This window comes from Equus przewalskii, chromosome 3 (genome assembly GCF_037783145.1).
Source record: "Equus przewalskii isolate Varuska chromosome 3, EquPr2, whole genome shotgun sequence".
Taxonomy (NCBI): Eukaryota; Metazoa; Chordata; class Mammalia; order Perissodactyla; family Equidae; genus Equus; species Equus przewalskii.
Window position 1 is genome coordinate 40,822,268 of NC_091833.1, and position 14,453 is coordinate 40,836,720.

Sequence of the window (14,453 nt, forward strand, 5' to 3'; positions counted from 1 at the left end):
GTGTTTGTCTTTCAAGAATCATTAAATTACGGCCTTATCTGTTTCTGTTATTCATTTCTTTCATATTATGCTTTATCTAGCAGTTAGGGGTTAAGCTTTTCACAAGTAGAAAATGTGACTACTTGCACTACTTATTTTGTCTCTTTCTGGAATGCCTAATATGGTGGTCTCGGGCTTCTGCTCTGACTCACGGGGCATTGTACAAACCATACAACAGCCAGAAAGAAGACAGAGTGGAAGTTATTTCTCCTTGGAGCTTACCACCACCCTCCCCAAAAGTGCATTCTTGCAACTAAAAGGAAATTAAGTTAATCAGCTCATATATATTTTCTGTCTTTATTCCAACTGATTTTATTTTTGAGGCCAAATATATGTTATAATTTAAAGACAAACCAATATTTATATTTCTGTGAAGCATAAATATATCAATGTAAGCTTTACTTTTTTATAATGATCAGTCTCATCTTTCATAATGGAGTTACTTGAATCTTCCAAGGGAAATATTTTTCATAAGACTTAAAGGAAATAGTTTTTAAAACAACAAATTTGTTACAAAAAAAATCTTAGATGGTGTGGGTTTCTTACAGTTTTGAAAGCAATTTTTTGTTAAAATACAAACTTTTTTCCTAACTATGAAAAACAAAACTCCCACCTATAAATTAGGGGAACTTACTAGTTATCTGAAATTATTTTATGTAATTCTTTAATACATAATTTTTAAAAATAATTTTAATTAATTTAAATTGTTTTAAATTAATTAAAATTATAGGTTTTACGTAATTCTTTTTTACATAATTATTTAAAACAATTTTCTGTAATTTTTCTATGTTAGAAAATGCTTTCTAACATACAAGAAAATAACATTCTCTAGAAACAATCTAGTGGCCGTATTGCACCTTGATGACTTTTTTAAATGCCATGCCACCATTTCACCCACAAAGTGTATTTAATGTTTGAGGGACAAAAAAAAAAAAGGGAAAACTATAACAGATCCTGGTTTTTGAGCTGGTAAGTCTTTGTTAGGTAACTGAGCTTGAAGATTTCCATATTATAATTTGTATTAGTTCCCTACGAAATGGTCTCCCCCAACTTTCATTTTTATCTAAAATCTATTCTTTGGTTCCTATTCAATAATAATAATATTTTAAGGATATACATGAAATGAGGATTTAAAGAGCTTAAGTAACTTGCCAAAGGCTATACTACACAATTAATTTATGGAAGAGCAGAGATTCTATCCGCTATCTCTTTGATTTCTTATATCTTTCTGATCAATTGAAAATTCATTTTAACCATGATTGATGACCAATATACCACAGGTAGTTAACTTTGCTCTTGACTAGTTGTATGATATAATTTTCACAATAATTTCTTAATTTTAAAATAAATCTATTAATTTTCAAAAAGTAATATAAGTTCAATTTTGCCACCATTTTTAACAGGGGCTGGCCCAGTCATGAAGTGGTTAAGTTCACAGGCTCAGCTTCAGTGGCCTGGGGTCACAGGTTCAGATCCTGGGTGTGGACCTACACACTGCTCATCAATCCATGCTGTGGCAGCATCCCACACACAAAACAGAAGACGACTGGCACAGATGTTAGCTCACTGACAATCTTCCTCAAGCAAAAAGAGGAAGACTGGCAACAGATTTTAGCTTAGGGCCAATCTTCCTCACCAAAAAAAAAAAGCTTTAACAGAAATCTCAGAGATTGCAAATTCAAATTCCTCCAAGAGCCAAATATTTAGAGCGTTAATGAGTGAAATTTGTAGGATTCAAGATATAGAAAGAAGTAATGAACTGGGGACTTCATACTCTGCCTAAAGGACAACTATCATTGATTGTCACCAATAGGAATGCAGGCTCAGGGATGCTAATTTTTAATTTTTCAAGAAAAGTTGGTATAGCAGATTTTTATCAGGAATTTCCTTATACTTAAATATTGACAACTAATTCCAATTTCTAAAATTTCTCTAACAAAGTTCATCTGCAGAGTATATTTAGCCCATGGGCTGCTTGTTTGCAAGCTCTATTATATACATGCCTATCATGACTATAGGATAATGATGTTAAATTAGGAGTAGAAGACTGAGCTGAATCTGTAGTGACTCTTTGACATGAACAAACAAGTATTTACTGAATGCCAACCAGAAATATGAAACATTGAGTGACCAAAATTATATTATTGAATATGTTATTAGGAGTCCAAGAAGTGAGAGGTGTCCAGAGAAATGAGATGTCAGTATGAGAGGTCAGAACTAGTCTTCATGAGCTAGACTAAGGAGAATGAGTAAGAAGAGAGGAGAAAAGAAGTTATTCTAGAAGGAGGAATAACATGAACAAAGATGTACAAGTGTTATCACTGATGAAGAACATTTAGAGGACAGTGAGATTATCAAAGGACGATGTATTCCAGAGCAGTGAGAAATACGAGAGAGGCAGCAGATTTCTATGGATCTTGAAAGCTAAGCAGAGTTTAGACTTAATATGATACGCATCTGAAGCAATATCAGATTCTTAAGTAGGAGAATGACATAATCGATGTAGTATCTTTTAAAAAGGATTAATCTGGTCATGGTATGGAGAGAAGATTGGAGAGCACAGAGTCTAGTATCAGAGAGGCCAACTAAGAAATGGTCTCAGTAGTACAGGAATGAGGAGATGTGGGCCTGGACCCTAGTGTAGAAATGTCAGAAAAAGTGAACAGTTTTCCACTAACCCATTTACTTGAATGAGTCCTTGGTACAGCTTGTCCATGTATGTGAGGGTGTGTGTGTGCTTTTTTTTCCGTTAACAAACTGGAGCTGGCCTTGTATAATGAATAGAACACTAGTCTGGGAATTAGGAAATCAAGATTCTAGAGTGGCCACTGCCCCTAAGTGTGTACACTTGAGCATGCCTCTTAACTTCACGGGCCCTCAGCCCTCTCATCTGGACAGGAAGAGACAGAACCATGAGGTCACGGTGTGGGGCCCTGGGTTTCAGAATTCCAAAAACCAACAATCTGAAGTATTCAGACACAAATCTAATCTCCGATTTCTTCTGAAAGTCCAAAACCCTGGCTTCCTTAGGTCCACATTGTTACATGGTAAAACTGGCTGGAGTTGAGTAGGTAGTTCCTCTTTCAGGCCGGCACGGACTCTCTAGTTTGCCACAGTCCCACCCTTTCCTCCTGTATCCCGACACTGAGGCCCAGTGTTAGTGCCATTCATCATGCTTTCATCGCTGTTTTATTATAGTAGAGAAATATTTTTCTAAGCTTCGTTTTTTTATCAAAAGTGAGAAAATGGAAGACAAAAAGAGATATTTTTCAAGAAAAATGAGAGAAAGCCTACATCTTTATGGAAATAAAAAATATTCCTTTAGATTTACTATGCATAAAATAGTGCATCTGTGTCACAGATAACCATTTAGCCCTCTTTAATCATATCGTTTCATTTGAGTTTGAGAACCCTGCTATGTGTGTTGGAAAAAATATCGAGGGGCTGGCCCAGTGGCATAGCAGTTAAGTTCATGTACTCTGCTTCTGTGGCCTGGAGTTTGCTGGTTTGGATCCCAGGTGCAGACCTATGTACCACTTACAGAGCCATGCTGTGGCAGGCATCCCACATACAAAGTAGAGGAAGATGGGCACAGATGTTAGCTCAGGGCCAATCTTCCTTAGCAAAAACAGAAGGCTGGTGGTGTATGTTAGCTCAGGGCTAACCTTCCTTAAAAACCAAAAAAAAATCTAAGGAGGAAATTATCAGATTCACATTTTAGAAAGAGTACTCCAGGAGCATGTGAAAACTGGGTAAGAGAGGGAATGCTGGAGGAAAGAACAGCTGTTACAACAGAGTGGTGAAACGGTCTCAAGAAGAGTTGATAAAGGCCTGAACTGACATGTTTACAGTGGAGAAAAGAGGAGAGGATTGATTCAAGGAGGTAGAACTGTTAGAACTTAGGGAATCCAATGGATACTGGAAGTAGAATGACACTGGATTTTAGGAATGGTTCACTGGATGGATGGTGATTCCATTCACTGAGCTAGGGAATTAACAGAGAGAAAAAGTCTTGGGGAAAGGTGAGTTAGCATGGTACTACTCTACAGCAGGAGTTGGCAAACTATAGCCCATTGCCTATTTTGTACAACCCACGGTAAAAATGATTTTTACATTTATAAATGGTTGAATAAAAGCAAAAGAAGAACACATTTCATGGCGTGCAAATTATATGAAATTCAAATTTCAGTATCCATAAATATTTACCAGAACACAACTCATTCCTTTATGTATTGTCTGTAGTGTGTCCACAGGACAACGGCAGAGTTGAATAGCTGACACAGAAACCATATGTGGTATGGTCATCACTTTACACTGCTGCCTGATGACACTACAATTTGCAGTGACACAGTTATGACTGTCCAGTGTTTTAAGTACCATGTGTATTGTCATACCACAACATTTCATTTTGACCATAATGTCAAAACAAGAAGAGAAAAGTGTACTTTCAAATGTCATGCTTTTAAGGTACGTAAAGTAGTGTGTGGATTATTTTGTTATTGAATTAGATGGCAAACTACTGTATCATACCATGAGATCACAGCCATGCCACAGAAATACAACACACACCTATATTACCAGACAAAGCATTCCTCATATTCACAATTCATAGGAAAATAATCATCAGAGAAATTAGAAAATAAAAATGAAGTATCTCATCACAGTAGAATTTCTTCACAAAAATAAAAAATGAAAATGAAGCTGCAAATAAAGTAAGTTTCTGAGTGGCTCTTTTGTTAACCAGGGAAAGCTGTTTATTCATGGTGAGTCAACTAAACCATATTCTGACCACAGCAACCAAAGAAATATTTTCAGAGGGGGAAAACCAAACTTGTTTAAGAGCCTTCAGTGCAGGGAGAATAGCTACTTGAAGAGGTGAGGACACAGGGAGCAACATCAATATTCAATTAAAAAACAAGGCAAATGATTTTGAGAGGTTTTCCTTGATTCTTGATGAGTTGACAGATATTAGTGATATGTGTTATTTTCGAAAAATCAATGCTGAGTACGAACTGACTTAAGAATTAGCTTCTATGAAGAGTCTGCAAAGAATAACAACAGGCAAGAATATTTTCAAAGTTGAGAAAACATCAAATCAGTACAACCTGAAGAGGAATCCGCTAAGATGTGTTACAAGTGACAGTGGTAAAAACATGTGAGGAACAGAAAAAGGCTTAGTTGAGCAAACTTACCAAATTTGTGAAAAGGTAAAGCGTTTAAAGCCTATGGTTCTTTATTATGTATTCATTAGTAGGCATTTTATAGGGAAAATATTTTAAACTATTATGTATTACTGAACTAGGAGTATCAACTTCATTCTCTCTCACAGATGTAACCATCATCAGTTCTGTGCACTTTGATAAGAAATAGAAGTTGAATATCCTGATTTGCCTAAACACACAGCAGTTTAATGGCTTAGCAGTTGTACAGTTTTACTGTGATTTTTTGAGCTCAAGGGTGAGACGGAAATTTCTGAGCAAAAAAAAATGCCTTCAACCACTCTTATCAAACAATGAATGGCTTTGGAAGTTAGATTTTGCTGCAGATTTGATAATGTTTTCTAGAATTTGACCTGAAAATCAAGGCAAAAAAGTGCTTATATGCAAAACCTATACTGTTAGGTCATTTTGACAATATTGTTCAAATCACAAGTAGTAATCAATCTGCTTTATACACTTCTTGTGCTATCAAAAGTTAAAACAAGAAGATCTCTATGCATACACAAATTTGCAAAAGATATATTTTGCAAGATCAAACTACAGTTCTATCAGTGTTTTGCTGACCTCACTGCAAGTGCAAAAGAAACTTCCATATATCAAAATCCATTTACCTGTACAACTGAGGAACTTCCACCTAACTTTCAATTGGAAGTGGTTAATCTGCAATGTAGCAGCATACTAAGGGGCAAATATCAAGAGAAGAATCTAAAAGAATTCTATAAACGGCTTCCATACAGTGAATATGCTCATTAAAATCACGTGCCCAAGGACTGACAGCAGTATTTGGCAGTACCTATCTGTCTCCAATCATGTTTCAAAAACAAAATCCATAAAATCACATTACAAATCTGCATTAACAAATGAACACCTGGAATCAATTTCGATGACAGGGTAAATCTGAATCCCAATTAAGTGAAATGCTATCTCAAAAGAAGAATTACAATCTTTTCATTAGTAGACTTGTGTTACAATAAATTATGTTCAATTAATGTTATATTTTGAATTTTGTCAATAAAAAATTTGTGGACATTTCTCTCATCATATGTACTTTCTCTTTATTTATGTAATACCTTTGATTTTGCCTCTTGGCCTGCAAAGCCTAAAATACTTTCCATCTGGTCCTTTATGTAACAAGTTTGCAGACCTCTGCTCTGTGGTGGTGCTATTCAAAGTGCAGCAGCATCCAGGAATGTCTTGACAACACAAATTATTGGCCCACCCTACACCTACTGAATCAGAATTTCTGAGGGGGTGCCGAGGATTTTTTGAACAAGCTCTCTGGGTGATTCCTCTACAAGGTAAAGTTTGAGAACCACTGCTCTAAAACAGGATTTTAGAAACTTAGTTCTGTCCCCTTGGATAAATTATTTAATTCTTTAAGTCAGTAAAATGCAGATAGTGTCACCCACTTCATAGAATTGTTAAAAGGATTAAAATTAAATTTTAAAAATATGAAAAAAAAGTAAAGCTAAACATAACTGACACCAATAATTCTTAATAAATGGTAATTACTAATTCAATAGGAGACTGGAGTTCCATTGTACCAGCTCATGTGATATGATTATTAAATTTTCAGGAATTTTATGGGGTAGTTAATAAAATAGCCATTATTGAAAATTAAATATATACACTTAAAATTAAATATGTTATATTAAAACAAACATATTAATACTCAAAAATCATCACTACTTAATTACTTTATTATATTTTACTATTATGTGTGCTCATGAGCTTATTATGCCTATATGGTGAATATACCTCATAATGGTATGCTTCATCGCCTCTCTTCCTAACTATGTATTCATAGGAAATCAAGAACCACAACAAATCAGGGCATTTTGGGAGATGGGCTTTTGGTTTAACATTTACCAGCACATATGGGTTACCATTATTACAAATTACACAATGAATTCAGTTTTGAACTTAACAAGTTGGAATTAACTATGAATATAGAGTATCTAATAATCTACTAGACACAAAGATATGGCCCATATATATACATATATATTTAGAGACCAACAGCATATAGATATTAAGTGAAGCTATAAACACGGACAAGAGTGAGCAAAAACAGCCCTGAGAGGAGAGGGCAGATACTGAGCCCATCTGGAAAAAATTCATATTGTGAACAAAAAAATCAAGACTTTGGAGTTTATAAGTACAGCCAATCATGGCTAGGAGCTCAATTTAACTACTTCCGTTGATCACTATCCTAATTCTCAGTTTTAACTCCTGGAATGCTTCTAGCAACAAGACTTGTACAAATTATGAACTGAGAGAATTACAGTACTCTGTAATTTGAATCCAGCACCCATATCTTAGCCAGCATGGGTAACGGTATTTCAGGCCATCTATTTAGACAAAGCTAACAAGTTGGTTCAAATCCTGAAGTTGCTACCTTAAGTAGATATTACCTTTGAACATCAAATAAAAACAAGTTATTAAGGGATGATTATAACATATTTAAGACATCAATGATACTGAAGATATTTCACAGTTTAAAAGAATCACAGAATTTTGAGAACCAAAACAGACTTAATAACCTAATCTGATATCTTCATTTATTATTGCTCTTCTCTCTGCCAAGTTAAACCTCTAGGAAAGTATTTTAAATTAAATTTTTTCCTTATCAGTTATCTGAACATTGGTTATCTAAAATTAACATGGAGTTCCCAAAGGAGTGGATCTTCCTTCTCCATTCCTCCTGATCTCTATGAGTGGGTATTAAAAAAATTTAAGTAATTCTTATGGCTTTTGCGGTGCCACCAATAACTCCAGAATTGCCAAGTTCATATTCAGATGATCTGGAATCACTGGAGAGAGTAATCACGCCACTTCTCCAAAGGCACCTACAAGCTCTAAGAGTGCACTATGAAAGTAAAAACTCCCTATGGTTCCTAAAATGAAGTAAGCCTATTACCACTTTCCAAACAGTAGTACTATAGACTTCAGAATATGACTCTACTAAAGATAACGAGTTTAGCCCTTGTCCCATATGAAAAACAATGGGTATATACAAAATAGATATAATGCCAACAATAAGAAAAATTATTCAACTAGTCAATCTAACATCTATGCTCCTTTAAAATAATAAATTTTAGTGATTACTAGCTTACAAAAATATTTTAGTGCTCTACCTTGACTTGCAAAGAGCAAGTAAAAGTGCTATTTTTTACTATTTATCCATGAAACCATTCCTAGACCTAGCAATACAAGGAAAAAAAAGAAGACTTATCAATAATACTGATACATATTTACAGAGAAAAAGAAAACTCCAGGAATTAAAAGTATAATTACAGGCATACATATAATTCCAAATTCACAAAGACTAATAGTAAATAAAAAGTGATAAAAGCATTTATCAGTAATGAGTATTCTTTATGAAAAATGCCATGTAAAATTAGAAAACCATTTCTAAACTCACTGTGCATGACAGATATCGCAACAATAAAAAGTGTACTGTACTAAGTCATAAGGACATAAAAAAATGGAATGTCAAAGAAATGTGAAGCACTATGGTGAGATTACAAATTACTCTCAGGCAAGAAAATAACATGTCATTCCATGTAAAGTGCAACATTTTAAAAATGTTTAAAGAAACCTATGCTTACTTAAAGATCTTTAAACACAGCAGGGAATACAGCATGACTATACGGAGTGAAGTCCTTACTCATTATCCACTTCGCCTTTACAAGTACCTCCACGTCTACCATACTTCTTAAAGTGCTTTTTCGAAAGTATACTAAGTAATATACTAACCAAACCACATCAACTTGGAGATTTTTCTCAGTCCTTGTCTGTGCTCTGAAGCAACAGCCACTACTGACCATCCACACTCTTTCTTAAAACCAACCATACAACAATTCTAGTCTTTCACTCCTACCTACTTCTTTTTCAGGGTCAAATCATCCCATTCCTTTCCTCTAACTGAAATATTCTCTAATTTATCATCTAATTCATCCTACACTCAACTGAGAGATTAATTTTCCTAAACCACAGATGTGATCCATCACTTAACTCCGAAAATGTTTAATAGTCTCTTAATAGACAAGTCCAATAACTTCTTCAGCTTGTCATTTAAGGTCCTCTGCTATCTAGTCCTTATCTATTCATACTTTTTCATCTCTGTCACCCACTATTTCCATACCCTTTGCTCCAGACAACATGGCTATTTAATTATATCCTGAAACTCCTTGAATGGTCTCTATTTTCATTTATGTCTCTCCCCCAACTCCCATCCTGATTAACAGTCTCTATTCATTTCTACCTTTCAGAAGTTTAACCAATCTTTGGTTCAAATATCATTTTTCTAAAACCTTCTCTCCAGCCTCTGAATCTATAATATATGTAAAAAGTCTTTTATATCACTTGTACTTCATTTCTATTATAGTTATCTGTGTATGTGTCATATCCCTATTAAAATAAGAAGTAACTTGAAATATGAATGTCTTATTCATCTTTGTCCTCCCACAGTATAGTGCACATGATTGATACTCAATAAATATATGTTGAATTTATAATAAAAATATACATAAAATAATAGCCATGGTCCATAAGATTATACAGGAAGTTTCCTTCACTTTCTTATGAAGAAAAATCATTGCCAGAAGAATATCTTTTTTAAAAAATCACCTTATTTATTTCTTCAAAAGCCATTAAAATGTGATTTTTTTCCTACCGTTAGTCAGTATACCCCTTATGTATATATGAATTGTTATAATAACTTCCTTGGCTCAGAATATAAAATTGCTTTCCAAGGTTTCAATTTTACATTATTCTGTGTTCCTACTGATCACACACTAACCCGCCTTACCATTGAAAACAGCAGTGCAGAAGGAAATAGCTTGCCTGGAGGCTGCCCCAAAACCCATACCTCGGAGACAACCCAACTTTTTTTTAGAGAGAAGAGTAGTCATAGCATAATTATACTTCTCTGTTCCTGCTTCTCCACGCCTCCATTGCAACTACCAACCCAAACGTTTGTTCAGAGCCCATACTTTCAGGTTCGCAAGCTGAAAATAATAGACAGGTTTTAAGTTCAACAAGTAATTCACCAAAGATCTACTGAATCCCTACTATGTGGAAAGCACGGTGGGGAACTCAAAACTTAACCTGACATAATGTTCATCTTCTGGAACTCACGATTAAATGCACAACACACACACATAAACAACTCCATTATAAGACAGATTATGTAAGTGCTAAAAAGCTTCCAACAAGGTACAGATAGAGAGCTGTGAGGAGAGATTAATTTAATCAGAGTGTATCTGAGAAGCTTCAAATGAGAGATGGGTTTCTATTTGGCCTTTTTCTGAAATCAAGCAGGAACATTCAAGATTTTCAAGATTAATTATTTTTAAGTAAATAATCTCATTAGAAGTATTTTTACTCACTAATATTGCAACAGAATTGGATTTTTTCCTACTGAAAATGTACTGATTCAACATGAAAGTTAAAATTTTAGTTAAATAGATTTTTTTAGCTCACTTTAAAGCATGGGGAAATGTATTTTACCAGCCAAACTTACGGCCTATAATTAAGAAGAAAATTTTTGTATGTTCAAGGGAAAGATACAATGTGTCCAATAACTTGAATTAGTATTTTTTAAAATTCTACTCTTAGAGAAAGGCTAGGTACAGACCAATGGGCCATCCAATTTTTACAGAAATTTGTTCAGCATACCAAAAGTACATTAAAAAGGGGGAAAAAACTGAACTGAAAATAGAATTCAGGGCCCTGGATTCATTTTTCATATATACCACCTCCTCCCGCAGCTCTAGCCTCTTCTCAACAAATGGCCAAAGGTTTGAATCAGAGCTTGAAGCGTCTGCTTTTCAAGTAAGCTCCATCGACACCATTTCCAGCTTTAGATACTTCCTTCAAGATTCTGAGTTGCCATGACCTAACTCAGGACGAGCTGAACACTGTATTGACAGATGAAAGGACCACTCATCTCAAGCTTAAAATAACTTGCACAGAAGGGGTGGGAAAAGCCCGAGCTGACAGACGCCAGTGAAGCACATTTTAAAACGAGGAAATTATGATAGACAAGAGTGGAAGCAAACCGGGGAAGGTAGAAGTACGGAATTCCAAATTGCTAGTATTTAAAAAAAACTTCCGGCTTTTAATTACATTACAGAATTAATAAGATATCTCTGTAATTACTGAACTTAACAGTTAAGCAATATATTATGAAAACATTTTAGGATAAATTATACGTAGTTTTATAATACATACTTGCATTTAAATATCTCCTCCAAACCAACCTCTTAACTATAAATGCAAAGGAACTAAAATCAGATGATGCACATTTAGGCAGGGGAAGCTGGGAAAGAGTAACTAACATGTAAGTTGGGTACTGTGTCAGAGGGTGCCGTTTCCTGCCACAGCAGACAGGCGAAGGACCCAAGAAAGCGGGCTGAGCACGGGAATGTCGCACCCTGTAGTCGGCCAACGCTCCCTCGACAGCCAGCGGCTCTCTGCATCCCTCCTCGCGTTCCTCGTGGCCTCTGACAAGCCATCCTGTCACCGCGAGGCTGCCCGCTCTCCCCCAACGCAAATGATTTCCGTGCAGGTTGTAAGATCGCCCTCGCAAACTACTTGATCACACTTGCCGCCCGGGACGAGCAGTCCCCACGACGGGGCCAGGTGGCCCTGGTGGGAAGTTCCGCGCAGCGGTCCCTCCCGCGGGCGGCCTCGGGAGGCGGCGGGGCAGCGAGGGAGCCGCGGGCCGGCTCCGCGGCCGGGCACCGGCGCGCAGGGAGAATGGAGGACGGGAGGCGGCGCGGCGCCCGCGGCCCGACCCCACCCGCGCCCCGGACCCTCCGGCCCGCGGACCGGGCGCGCGATCCGCGTGCGCCGACTCTCCCCAGGAAGAGCCGCCGTCTCGTACCCGTGGGTTTGAGAAATCCGGCAACTTTGCGCGAGAAATGCTTCCCCCCCTGCAACACACCGAGAGAGAGGAAAATGTCAGGCGATGACGGGGGAAGAAAGATGACTTACCCATGTTCACCCAGAGGGTGAGGAGCCGGCGGGGCGAGGCGAAGGTCTCCGGCGCGGGCGGCGCAGCCCGTGTCCTCCCTCCACCTCCGACTTTCCCGCAGCCAGGGAGGGACCCGCGGGGGGCGGCCGCCGGGGAGGAGCAGCTGCTGCTGCTGCTTCTGCTGCTGCTGCTGCAGGCGGCGCGGCCGCGGCGGGGACGAGCGGCGGGGGGCGGGGCGGGGCGGGGCGGGGCGGGGCGGGCGGGCGCAGCCTGCGGCGGGCGCGGCTCGATCGGGCGGGTGGGCGGGCGGGCGGCGGAGGCGCCGAGCCGGCCTGAGCAGCGCCCGCCCCGACGCGCCCGGAGCGCCCCGCCCACCTCCCGAGCATGCTCAGTGCCTCGCGCCGGCGGCCGGGGAAGCGGAGCGTGCGAGTGGGCGTGTCTACGGTCCGGCCGCGGCCCCGCGGAGGAGCGGCTGGCGACCGCCTGAGGGGCGGGACGCGGGCGCCCCGAGCCCTGTCTGCTCCCGTCCGGTGGCCCCAGGCGTCACCCCGACCCTGCCGACCCGCACCCTGAGAACAGGCGGGCGTTCTTACAGGACAAGCCGCTGCTCAGGCGCGAATCTCCCAAAGCGGGAGGTGCTGGGGAGGCAGAGTGGACACACCAACTCGAAGCCCCGCGGCGGAGGCGAGAGGCGGCTCCTCGCGGAGCTGCTGCCGCAGGACGCCCGTCCTCAGAGCAGCCTGGGCCCGCCGGGCACTGACAGGGAGGTGGCCGCGGGGAGGGTGCGTCGTGTCGGTGGGCAGTTCACGCTGTCCCGGCTGTGGCCACTTCAGAAGCAGGCCTGCCCGGGCCTCCTCAGGGAGGGCCGTGCCCCGCCCTCCGTTCCAAGGACGCCCCACCCGCCGCTGCACGGCTGCCCCCGGCCCGGGCTCCACCCTGTGGGGAGGGGCCGGCCTCTGCTCCCGGACGCGGCGGGAGAGGGAGGCGCGGCTGCGCCGGCTGCGGGGATCCGGGCCGGGCGCGCGGCTCCGCGGGCGCCCTCCGGCTGGGCATGCGCGCGAGGCGGAGGCGCTCCTGGGGCCTCTGCCGGGGAGGGGCCGGAGGCAGCCCGCCGGCTCTCGGCGTGCTGCTCTCGCGCTGACCCCGTAGCTGGGCTGCGGAGCCGGGTCGCTCCCGGGGCAGCCGCAGCCGCAGTCCTGCGGGGCGAGGGGCGCGGTCAGCAGCACAGCCCGGCAGGGGGTTGCCGGAGCGCTGAGTCAGGCGTCTTTCCCCTTTCAACTTTTACTTTCAAACCAGTGTTGAGAAAAGGCGCTCTTTTCGCTCCTTCATCCTTGGCCCCTTCTTACAGTCAGATCAGTTTCCGTTTGTGTGACTGATGCCAGAAGCACACAGGTTAGAATGGGCCTTGTTATTTGTTAAGCCGAGAGCAGATTTCATGTGATTTTTCTAAGACAAAAATGAAACACGATGATTAATAAGAAAGGTTTGGTAAAACAGGAAAATACAGTTTAACTACAGAAGTGGAAGCTGTTAGACATTGCTGATGCACGAGACAGCCACATCGCTCTTCTGCTACCCGCCTTCCCTGCTGTGATATAAGAACTCTCTTCCCGTTCGCCTCAAAATAACCCTCCACAGCTGCTGTGTAAGCTGTGTGACAAAGTACCACCAATTGGGTGGCTTGGAACAACAGAAATGGATTGTTTGACAGTTCTAGAGGCCAAAAGTCTGAGATTCAAGTGTTGGCAGGGCCGCGCTGCCTCTGAAGGCAGGAAGGAAGGGTCTCTCGCAGGTCCCTCCGAGCTGCTGGTAGGCCTTTGGCTTGTGGTAGCATAACTCCAACCTCACGCAGCATGTCTGTTCAGATTTTCCTTTTTTATAAGGACACCAGTCAGATTAGGGCCCCAAATCCTCTAGTGACCTTATCTTTAGTTACATCTGCAATGACCCTACTTCCAAATAAGGTCACATTCTGAGATACTGGGAGTTAGGACTTCAACAGGTGAATTTGCAGAGGACACAGTTCAGTCCATAATGTATACCAACGCGAGCTACACGCACATGCACATGCCTAACATGTTCCATGTTCATTTTTGACCTCTCCCAAAGACCACCCTGGGACCTTTGTATTGCTGCTCCTTGTGTTTTGTCCCTCTTTCTCTTTCTTAATCTTTGTTAATCTCTTTCGGATTCTCACATTCGCTTGTTTCACT

At 40.6% G+C, this 14,453-nt stretch overlaps 1 protein-coding gene across 16 annotated transcripts in view; it reads right to left on the reverse strand.

The window, feature by feature from the left end:
• RAP1GDS1 (Rap1 GTPase-GDP dissociation stimulator 1) overlaps nt 1-12,779 on the reverse strand; it is a 147,871-nt gene extending 135,092 nt beyond the window's left edge. For 2 of the 16 annotated variants that reach the window (XM_070614222.1, XM_070614219.1), the window contains exon 1: nt 12,261-12,530. In XM_070614222.1, the coding sequence (XP_070470323.1) occupies nt 12,261-12,264 (4 nt within the window). In that variant the 5' untranslated portion in view covers nt 12,265-12,530. Of the gene's footprint in view, nt 1-12,260 lie in introns of all 16 variants that reach the window. The other 14 variants (XM_070614231.1, XM_070614226.1, XM_070614233.1 and 11 more) reach the window with 12 other exon arrangements.
• Nucleotides 12,780-14,453: the final 1,674 nt, after the last annotated feature.